The sequence below is a fragment of the Colias eurytheme genome, chromosome 2, assembly GCF_061535395.1.
Source record: "Colias eurytheme isolate Ceu_HAF_F1 chromosome 2, ilColEury1 Martin Lab GWU primary, whole genome shotgun sequence".
In the NCBI taxonomy this organism is placed as follows: Eukaryota; Metazoa; Arthropoda; class Insecta; order Lepidoptera; family Pieridae; genus Colias; species Colias eurytheme.
The window spans coordinates 3,179,642-3,191,927 of NC_142981.1; the positions used below are offsets into that span (position 1 = coordinate 3,179,642).

Sequence of the window (12,286 nt, forward strand, 5' to 3'; positions counted from 1 at the left end):
TTTTAAGTTTCTAGCGATTTTTGTCATCCTTCCTTTGGTCTATTTCTTCCTCATTAAATATTAATATAATATAATATTATCTAATTAATAAAACCAAATAACTTCTAATTTCTAAGTTAGTTTCTTAGATAAATCATATTGGAATATCAAAACCTGTAACTACGAACAAATGTTTTTGGTAAAAATTCCATAGAAATTCCATTCCATACGCAGTCGGTCGAACCAAAAGTGTGCATAGAAGGTGCTAACTGTTCAACAAATAACGTGAACAAACTATGAATCCAATATGTTATCATTTGGAAATTTAGATGTTATGTGCATGTTAAACAATTAATATTATAAGAAACTTTGAAATGTAGATGTTCAATTTTTTCTTAAATTATAGTTAAATAACTTACCGTTTCCAACTTTTGAATCGTTCCTTATCTTCACTAATTATACTCCTATGATAATATGGCGTGTATTCAAGTCTGAAACAATACAAATATTCATTATTAATTTTGCTTATTTTGAGACATCAATAAAGGCTGTACATGGGTAGAGTAAACGGTAGAGTCGAGTGGTAACTATACTAATGTAGTCACCATTATTGGTAGAGTAGAGTAGCTAGCCCCGGCATCCACTCTACTCTACCAACTACTTGACCCATGTAAACGGTTAGTAGAGTGACGATTTCAGACTTCTTTACAGCATGTGCATTATTTATCTAAGTTGTTTGTTAAGTTTTAGGATTTTTGATAGTGAATTATACAAATAAATAACATGAAGTGGTCGACTGAATCAGAAACTTTAAAAACTAGTGGAGCTTTACGGGGAGTTTTCGAGTATCTGGGATACAAATGAAAAGTAAAAAGTTTACGTATTGTCATTGCTAACACAGATAAAATTTTTATACAAAGCACTGTGTCAACATTGAAATGTCCTGTCGAAATTTCCTATATGGTAGGTACCTACGTGAAACTATTTAAAGTTCTCCGCGATACACATTGTATCTGTGATACTTATTTTGTTGTAGAACTCACATACCTCTCCCTCAACAGTACAATTATGTCCACAGTCATCCCGCATACCCTTCGATAAGGTATGTACAGATAAAGATGGATGTCCAGAGACAGTTGGCGGGAGCAGCCGGCGCGCACCTGCGCCCGCACATGGCGTCCCTACAAGCTACACACGTGCTAACGGTTCGAGCGTTTTGATACGTTTTTGCGATGTATCGATAATTTTGATCTTTGTAATCGGATGTGTAGTATTTTTACAAAATAAAACTCGATTTTATTTGAATTTTGTGTATAACACGTTGTCAATATATAAACACCAAATGGAATTGCGCATCTAATATCCAAAGAATACATTACAATATCCATAACTCTTTTATGTTTCAGCTTACTTTGTTAGTACATTATTTACCATGCAATGATACGTTTCAGAGTGGAGTAACGTAAACTCAAACTCAAACATTTATTTATTCAATAAGACTTCTTTTAGAAGCACTTTCGAATCGTCATTACATATGTTTAACATTTACCATCGATTCGGAAAGCAGAGATTATTGAAGAAGCAAAAGAAAACATCAGGTTAAGAGGTAACCTACCTATTCAATATGATCTTTGTACACCTATTCTATAAATATATCAAGGTACGCTGCGACATATATCGCGTAAAACTAGGTGTTCCGTCTTTAAACGGAAAAAACAAGGAAAAGCAGCAAAAACCAGCCTCAATGATACGGTTTAAACCAGTTTTATTTATTCTTATCAGTTCTTTTGATATCTTTTGAAAGCCATTTAATCAACAAGTAAAATGCTTTATACGTTTTATAAGTTCCATTTCCATTCAAAATTATTTAAATTTGCAAACATTTGGACCCAAATTTGAACGAAAAGTAAGGTTACGATGGAATAAGATTAAAAGTCAAAGATAACTGTTAAATTATCGCCTTAAAAGTCTTAAAACATTCATAGATCACAAATAACCATAATGTCGAAGAAAACACATTATTTAACAGACAATTTAAATATACTTACTTAAGAAATAAGAGTCATTATGAAAAATCTTAAAAACCACGGTTTAGTGGGCGGGAAACCGAAAACAAGCGCCTTCACACACCATTACAAGCCACTTACTGCTTAAATTATGTTACATTATAATAAAAATTTAATACGACACCGCTGACCAGAGTATAAAATTTGTCAATTTTTACTTTTTATTATCGTTTATTATCGATGTCGTATTTGCAGCAGATTAACGAATGGATCCGTCTGGTCAAATCATAAGTGAGCTGAGATATTATGTGTAAAGAAATAAAAAACAAAATGCGGCTATTATCGACTTTCAATGCATCTAAATTTTCACATTTGAAAAAGGAACGTAGTTCCTGTCTAGGCAGTTTCCTTTTGTTAGACTCATTAATTAATTATTAGAGATCGAATTAATGTAATATTATTATATTCGATACGGAGCAAATTATTGATATATTTAATTAATAATAATTATAACATTTTAAATGATATCACATACAACCTCTTTGGTAGTAAGACTTATGCTACGACTGGCCATCAAGAATAAAAAAAGAAAAAAAAGAACATTCGAATTTTAAATTTTAATCCTTTTGACCCGGTAGCCCGCAACAGTTTAAATATCGCGTAAAATTAACTGTTCACTGATAACTTGAGAGGTCTTATCGTATTACCGGCTTAAGAAAACTCGAGAATTAACCTTAATGTATCTTCTTGAAGAGGTGACTCATTCAACTGGACAAATAATGTGAGTATATTTTATTTCCATTTTTTATTTGGCAACGTTTTTGAATAACTTTCAATTTAATTGCGGCTCTTCGCCCCCGATAATGATACAAAAGAATGTGACATACATTAAATTATTATTATTTCTTACGCAGTCAGCGAGAATATTAAAGAAACAATCGATAAAAATCGCTCGAAAAAATATTTTAAGCATTTATTAAAATTATGCTGACGACTTAACTACATTTAATATAATGTATTTTTGCAATTATTGGTAATAATTGTACTTTGATCGACCTTTCACGAATCGACGCGTCGTCTAATTTGTATATATTATAATGAAGTATATCAAGAAAATATAAATGTTTTATAATATAATGTTATATGTATATACCTAGTATTGCCTGATGGGTTTAATTTCTTACCAACCGATAGCCGAAAAATAGAGATAAATGTACTTTTTACAGTATAACAATAATATAATATGTATGTATTGTAGTTACAGGCCACTGAAATAAATGACAAATATTACCTTGAACTTCGTAAACAATAAGAATCACCGCTACCATGTTCCACACTAAAAATTCCACACGAATCCATCGCATATTTAGCATTCATTGCTGCACCTGTACACGGAATATGTAATAAAAGCTGTCAAATTAACCGATGTACGTGGAATAGATAGAGCATGGGTTTGATCGAATTCGTTCGTGGAAAAGGCGGTGTTGCGTGACGAGAGGCAATGTCCACTACGTCACGGCAATTACCGCGTTTTTGAATTCGACGGAATTGTATCGTGATTTCAGTTTGCCTTGAGCGTTCAACGGTCGGAACAGTTTTAACGATTCCTACATAACTGCTAGAATAGACTACAAAAAATAAATTATTGACTCAATTATTTGAACGTCCATCCGCGACATAAAACGTAACATTTTTTGTTTTCAACAAAATTGTCTTTCATACATTTTGAAGATTATGAGACGATAGTTGTACCAACTAATTATTGTATAAACGAAGTATTTGTGAAAATAAAGTAGATTAAATCGGCATACAAAGTGCCAATTATGTATCATAGGAAACCATCTATCTCGGGGCAATGCTGGTAAATAGAAAATAATAATTTATCGGTCCATTATCAAGGAGCGAGGTGTCGTGAGGCTCTCGTATCGTGCCGTCTCTATTGTGAAGTCGCCACCTCTGTTAACCATTGTTTTCAGATTGCAATATCGTAGACACGGATTTAAAGATGTTATATCGCATATTGTAAAGATTATCTTTATATGATGAATCCTGTTACTTATCGCTATAGCTTTTATGAATGTAGATTATACCTAAAATGAACGCACGTCCGCGTCAGTTGATAGCTAAACATTTTCAATGACGATTTATGAGCATTTAAATTTAAAGTTTGGTCTATTTATATTTTTCCTGTATTGTTTGAAATACCACCTCAACAAGGAAAGCGGTTGACATAAAAATGTTTATAATATTCTCAAATAAACCTCATGGATAGGGAAATAATTTTATTTTATTTATTTTATTTATTTATTTATTTACTACAATAATACAATTCATTATAAATTAAATTAAACTGGCACAAACATAATCTCTTTAGAGATTTACCGCGCGCCAGCGCCGTCGACATAGAAAATAAAGATTCGATAATATAATATTGATAAACAAAAATACATATTAGTTATTACAGACATTCATTCACAAAACTAACAAAAATATCCCGCAACATCTAAGTACAATACATCTTTCATTTAATTATCATAAGAAATAACAAACGTGGGTAGAAACAAAAAATATTAATCTACATCTTATCGCAACTGCGGTCTGCACTCTGCACCCACAGGGTGTTGATTTTCGCTTACAGAATTAATTAATTGATAAATTGATTTACATTTTTTACATACACAATTATATGTCAGTAGATAATGGATGTGTGTATTTTATGTATATATACACATATTCAAATACAAATTATGGCATTAGTCTAAGATAAGTATACATAATTTTATTCATGGTCGTACTTATGAATATTTATCAATAATTAATTGTTCATAGTAGTTTTTTAGTTTTATTTTAATATTTTTATCTGTTAGTGTATCTTTAAGTGTTTTAGGTAGTCTATTTATTAAGTTAGGGATTACGTAGTTTAATGTTCTTTTTCCATAAAGGTTATTATAGCTTGGTAACTGAAGAACTGAGAGGTCCGCCCTACGAGCTGAATAATACGAGTGTTTTATTTTGATGAAATTATCTGTAAAAAAGTATTGTTTTAATAACACTAGTTCAACTTGTTCGTGAATAGGTAATATTTTTAGAAAAGAGAATAATTTTCTATAGTCGTCATTGTAAGTTGTTTTAAGATTACTTGGCACAATTACTTTTAGGATACGTAGCTGTAGTGAAAAAATGCTATCGAGATGTGTTTTGTATGTTCTCCCATAACTTGATAGTCCGTATAGTATTATAGACTCCACCAGAGCTTTATAAAGTAACAGTAGCGTTTTGTATGGCACTTTGTATTTGATTAGAGAGAATTTAGCTAATATGGCTCTAAGCTTATCACAAACGTGGTTTATGTGAGCTTTCCAATTTAATCGGTCGTCAATGATTAAGCCAAGATATGTGTGATTGCTAACGAGACCTATAGCGTCACATGAGCACGCATGTATAGCGTCACATTTTTTGGAATGTAGGCAACTATGATTATGAGCTATTAATTTTGGTGAAATTGCGCTGCGGTTATGACTTGAACTAACGTACATTAATTTTGTTTTGCAAGCATTGAGTACTAATCCTGCGTCGTGGGACCACCTAATGAGAGTATCAAAATCACTTTGAAGTTTTGTTAGAGCCTCATCTACACTATTACCAGTTGAAACTAGGCACGTATCATCAGCAAACTGATAGATCTCGCACTGTTTTAATGCATTGGAGAGGCTGTTTACATATGTTAGATAGTGCAGCGGTCCGAGGACCGAGCCCTGTGCCGTGCCTTCCGTAACGTGTACTGGGTAGCTGTCAGCATTGAGGACTCGAACTTGATATGATCTATCTTGGAGATAATTCTCACACCATGTCAAGAGACTTCCTCTAATACCGCTATCATTTAGATTTTTTATCAGTGTGCTGTGCCTTAAGGTGTCAAACGCCTTACTATAGTCAATAAATACGATAAGGACATGCTTTTTACTGTCAAGGTGTTTATAAAGACTATCTGTAAAGGTGGAAAGCAGCTGTGTTGTATTTTTATGCGGTTGAAATCCGTATTGATTTTTTGTTAATATGTCGTTGCGTTCATAAAAACTGTAAATTTGGCTACTAATATACTTTTCTATTATTTTGTCTATAGTAGGTAATATGGTTATTGGTCTATATTTGTCATAATCGTTTCTGTTACCATTTTTATAAATTGGACGAACAATGCCTTTTTTAAGTTCTGTCGGATATTTACCACTTATGATGCTGGTGTTTATTAAATTTGCCAAGGTATTTTTTATTTTCTCACAAAGTAATTTAACGTCAATTGCTCTTATTCTATCCAACCCAGGAGCTTTGTTGCTATTTAATGCTCTAATTATTTTGGCCACTGAATTGGCTTCGGCTCGCTTAAATCGCATGCTTACATTTGCCGAGTGTTCATAGCATTTTTTATCAAGCAATGGTTCCACACATTTCGGGATTATTTGTTTGACACTGTTGTGAAAAGTTGAGGCAAAATTATTTGCAATATCGTTACTTGTTGTCCCTTTCTTAATAAATGCATTACGCAGTATTGAATCAATAGAAGATTTTATTCTACCAGTGAGTTTGTTAAGTATCTCCCACAGCTTTTTTGAATTGTTCTTGTTTGATATGATATTATATTTTGTGTATTTATTTTTTGTTTTATTAATTAATGAATTTACATAATTTCTATATTTATTATATTTTTGTTTAATAATAAAATTATTTGTGTTTTTAGTCCACTGTATAAAAAGTTTGTCTCTAATTTCACAAGCTTGTATTACCTTCCTATTAATCCACTCGTTGTTATTTCGTTCTTTATTATTAGTCTTAATTTTAATAGTAAATTCACATTTTTCATAGCAGTTTTTAAATTGATCGTGTATATAGTTATATATATTAATTGGACATGTCATATTGTCCGTACATGTCCAATCTATTTGCTCTAGTAATGTATTTAATTTTTTATTATCTATCATAGTTTTATAATTTGTATCATCCTGTATACAAGCCCCGACGCAAGCGAGCATTACGGCCCGGTGATCCGCTAGTGTCGTACCGATCGCTGCTGTGAATAGATCTTTTGCGTGTGATCGAGTGTAGATGTGATCTATGCATGACTTGCTTATTTTATTATTATATGTTTCGATTCTAGTGTAAGCTGTGATCCCACACAAAAGGCCTAGACCATGCATTGTATTATTATATTTATGTTTTATAGGAGTGTCTGACTGCAGATCTATGTTAATATCACCCAGTATATAAAGATCAGTTTTTATAGGGCACTTATTCATTATTAGTCTGTTAAGTTCATCGATAAATAAGTGTTTATTAGTGTTAGGGGGACGATATATTGCACAAATATTTGTATTATAGTTTGTGTGAGTGGTTATTGTGAATAATATGTTTTCGAAATAATTTGTGTTTACATTGTGTACGTTACATGTGTGTTTATTACTTACATATACAATAATACCCCCACCCCTTTTACATTTTCTTAGAGACGTATACATTTGATAGCCCTTTAAATGATATAAGCTACTAATATTATCCGCAATGTTAACCTCAGTAAGTATAACAACATCAATGCGCTTTTGTGCGGATGATATACACTGTTGTAATGTAACAAAGTTTTTAATAACGGATCTTATATTAATGTGGATACACAATAGATTTATAGGCATATTGGGGATGTTGTTTAAAAAATCGTTTATATTTATACAATCGAAGACTTCATAGATATTATCTGACAAACCATCCATACTATATATTATTTTTTGATCTGTTGCAAGCGTTAACTATAAATACAAAACAAATTTTAGGATTTACTTTTTGCTATAGCGTGTATGTCCGCCGAGCTTCTAATAATATAAATTTTTGAACTATCGTCTTTACGAGCTTTAACGAATCCTTTCTTAAACCATACATACTTGAAATTTAGATTGATTTTTAGTTCTTGCTTAGTTTCCCATAGCAAACTTTTATTCATTTTTGTCATGGCTTCTCTAATAAAAACGGTGTTGTTGTTATTTAGATGGGATGGGCAGACATCTGATACCTTAGTATTGTAGGATCTGGCAGCCGTTAGCCAATCTTCTTGTGCTTTTTCGTTTCTTAATTCCACCATTATATTAGCTGGTTGGTTTTTGCTTTGTAGTCGGCGTGAACTCCTGATACTTTCGACCGGCTGGTTAAGTTTTAGTGCCACCTTTTCTACTAGCTTGTTGACAACCTCTGTAGCTTCATGCGGAATGTTTGCGATTTCCACGTATTTTGAGAGTTTTACTTGTTCAATTTCTTGTAGGCGTTGCTCTAATGCACCGACACGAGTTTCTAGATTATTATTTCGGTTGGTTAGTTCGATGTTCTTCCGTTCTAGTGTTTTAATAGTTTGTTTGAATGTATCGATGATTTCTACGACTTCATCTAATTTAGCGCTATTAAATTGTAATGCTTCATTTAGTTCGCGCATTTCACTTTTAATTGCTTTTTCGACTTCCCTCGTTATGTTATTCAGCAACTTTTTCGCGTTTATCTGTACATGGGTGTCGTCTTCATCGTCGTCTTCGGGAATGATAATAGATGAGTTACGTCTGGGTGACTCGCGCTGACATTCCAAGCAGGTCCATTCTAAACTAGGAGCAGCCTTAAGCGCGGCAATCTGCTTATTAGTTAGACCACTGCATCGGGTGTTAAGATGAACAATTCTTTCACACTTGTTACACTCGCAACCAGGTATTGATTTGGTAACCGTTTTTTTACAAATATCACACTTAGACATTGTGTTAGCGGGTAGATAGTAAAAGTTATTTATAGTTGTATAAGGACGTGTATTATGCACGACCGTCTGTCAACGACTGAAAATACTAATACTTGTATACATATTATATTGTGCGGTTTTAGATATTAAATCACGTTAATTAATAAAAGGAAGTGTTATAAATAAATAAATTTAATAGCTACGCAACAGACTACGCAAGTATCCTCTATATAATAAATAACACCTACACTATCCGTAATAAATTAATATCGTCATTTGCTGGCGTGTCCAATAATTCTCTCAGAAATATCTATAAACCAATTTTATTATTCCACTTTAATAAATAACAAAACGATCGTACTTTCTCAGGAAATATATCGCAAAATTAATTGAGCTGTTGGATATACAGGGTGTCCCACTGTTGGTATACTAAGCCCAAAGGAAGTTATAGATTTGCATACGCTAAGTACGTAAAAAATACTTAAAAAATTCCAGACGCATTTTTTTTTCAAGTAGATGAATTCTTAAAACTCTATGTGTACACCAATAACAAGCAACCCGCCCAATTTTGTCACCAGCACATGAGCTATCGTTTAATATTATGTTTTCATAGACAAAATGCTCACATTAGAGAAGCGGTATATGCCGGCTGCGCGAAGCTAGAGAAGAAAACATGGATTTTCAGGAAAAATTTAGCAAAAAATTTTTGACGTAATTTTGTTGTTTAAGTATTTTTTACGTGATCAGTGTATGCAAAACTACAAGTCTCTTCGCGCTTAGTATACCAATTACCAATAGTGGGACACCCTGTATAGCCCTTTACAAAATAATATATTTTATTGCCGCTCTTCCGGTCTTAGAAAGTCGTTAAAAATAATCCATTCAATAAATGAACAACTAAACTTGTACACCTATATAAATTATAAAGCATATAAAAAATATAAATCAAGATCAATATTAAGCGCCGAAACCGCCGTTCAAACTTTTAAAATCCACCTTGATAATTTTAAATATCAAGATATTTACATATTAACCAAAAATAAAAATAAAAAATTTGGAAAATCCAAAAGTGCACGCCTCATAATTTTTTTTTAATAAATATTTATTAATTATTATTTTTGTTTATTTAATAACAATTAAACCACATCGAATCAGACCCTGAAAAATGAAAGGGTTCTATTCCTGAGCATACTCAAGCGTAAGAGAAAAAAAAAGACTCGATTAGTAAAGTATTTCGGTCGCTATCGTGTTAACAAGAAAAAGGATCCGCACATACAGACACACGGACGTCCAAGACAGAACTTTTTTAAACTGTTTTTTAACTAGTTTAAATAACAAAAATGACATCAAAAATATCATGAACGTTAAAAATAGTGTTTTTTCTTAATATGTGTGTGTATGTATTATCTTACAAGTGCAATGTATGATACATAAAGACATTTTAAGTTTGAAAAATCAGATGTTTTGCGCGAAGTGACAGTAGTACCCACCTCAACGCTTCGCTTATGAGGCGTGCAATAGTGTAACATTTTTTCGTTACGCGTGACATTTTTCCGTTACGCGCCATCTTTTTCTTATCTAATAAGCGCGTTGCGCGCGAAGCGTTGAGGTGGGTACCCACCTCAACGCTTCGCTTATGAGGCGTGCAATATAATTCGAGAAATTTCCACTTCATATAAAATTTCCGTTAAAAACATAAAATTTATTAGTCAAACCTTGGCTCAAACAATATCATTATCAAATAACGCTCAATATAAATCAAAGCAAGTATTAATGCGTAAATGATTTCTTCAGTATAAAATATCAGCTAGGTTTCAACACTGCAGTTCAGGGCGCACTAAATCCTGCCTTTGCTATTGTCCCGAGGCGTAATGAGCCCGATGCCCTGCACTGATACTCTATTGTGATAAAAGAATGATACACTATAAAATGGACCATGCAACGTCTTACTATCCGTCTGACTGTGAACTTTAATTGTCTATGTGAAATTGCGAAGAAATAAAGCATCAATTTTGAATACATTTTTGCGAAAGATAGAGCATTAATGCTCCGTTGTCACAGAACACTTGCTTGCTATTTTCCAAGCTAGAAATAAACCTCCAAAATATTCGATAAATAAGTTCTCTCTTTAATTATCGAAGCTTCATTCTTTAAACAATTATTTATTTAAAAAAGTTCTCGTGTGACCTTTTCGCCGGGCTTAAAAAAATGAATGGCAAGCGAGGAATCTTTCTCACGGCCACAGAAATCATGGGAAGGGAATTTTAGACGCATTCCTTGTGTTGTGAGCGTTTGGATTAATATGCCTTGCATTTCTAAGGCAGGCTCACGCAAATCCTACGCATGTCTTACTTTTTGAGCACTGACTAATTGACTCATTACATAAATGGACTTGAATGGGTTCCAGAAAGAAAATAAACGAATACGAGTGCATTGTGGACTCTCCTTTGCCTTTTTTCGAACAACTATTTTCTCGCTTTTTACTAAATCCTTGATTCACTTACATATGAACATTTTCTAAGAGGTCTCGACGTCGTTTATCATCAGCGGAGACTTGTCACCGCAAGTCGTTTAAAGGAAATTATAATCCAACTTGTTCTTTTTGTGAGCCACTGATGTTGAATCTTTTTTAATACAACTAAAACCGCAAACACGACTAATGCTCGGAGTCGCGGTGAGAGGGACAATTAGAGGGTGTAGGGGGAGGGGGGCTCGTCCATTGCTCTTCCGCAGCCTTTACGAGCACACGCACCCTTGTCCCTTGCCTTGTCTCTGATCAATTTTATTCTACATTGATTCGAGACTTGCACTTTTTATGGATAGAATAGAGAAACTATAACCATTTGAAAACATTTTTCGAAGTGCCTACCAAAATTCTAGTTTTGCACAGTTGTAATATTTGAAACTACATACAGTTATTGTTGATGAAATCGTATCTATTCCAACACAGCTATAAAATTTGTTTGCAAAATCGAATTAGGTTTGTACGTGTCTGAACTTTGGTTTAACTCGAACCAATAATGCTAATCGACCAAATAACAGTTCTCTAAATGTTAAAAATAAAGCTGGAATACCAATCATGTCCCACGGAGCAATTTCACACCGGCACGTTGGAACAATTATGTGTCTATTGTATTCGATCGACGTAATATACAAAAGTTCGCTTAATCACGGCTCCCGTACAATAACAGAATACGAATCGAATCAATCCACTTTGTAATTTTGTTTGATTATGATTATATGCTGCTTATTAAGGCAATTATGAAGATGGACAGAAGATGTTTTCTATACGACTTGTATTGTAAACGATTGGAGTTAAGTCAGAATACGTGGGAAAGACGTGTATCATTATTTCATTAATTTCATTTAGTAATTGTTTATGATAGGCATTCATTCAATATTCTAATGAAATGCAAATAGTAGATACACGAGGCAGTGAGTGTCAGAAGCCGCCTTACGTCCGCAACAATGACAAGGAACAATGGAACTGGAGTCTGGAGTAGGATATATCATATAAGATGATTCGTAGATATCTAGGGTAAGT

At 33.0% G+C, this 12,286-nt stretch overlaps 1 protein-coding gene across 1 annotated transcript; it reads right to left on the bottom strand.

Annotated features, from left to right (window-relative positions):
• Positions 1-5,964: 5,964 nt before the first annotated feature.
• On the bottom strand, positions 5,965-8,763 carry LOC149910150 (uncharacterized). The gene has a single exon (XM_090107387.1). It carries the CDS (start codon positions 8,761-8,763, stop codon positions 7,801-7,803), a length of 963 nt encoding a protein of 320 aa, XP_089963513.1. The 3' UTR covers positions 5,965-7,800.
• Positions 8,764-12,286: the final 3,523 nt, after the last annotated feature.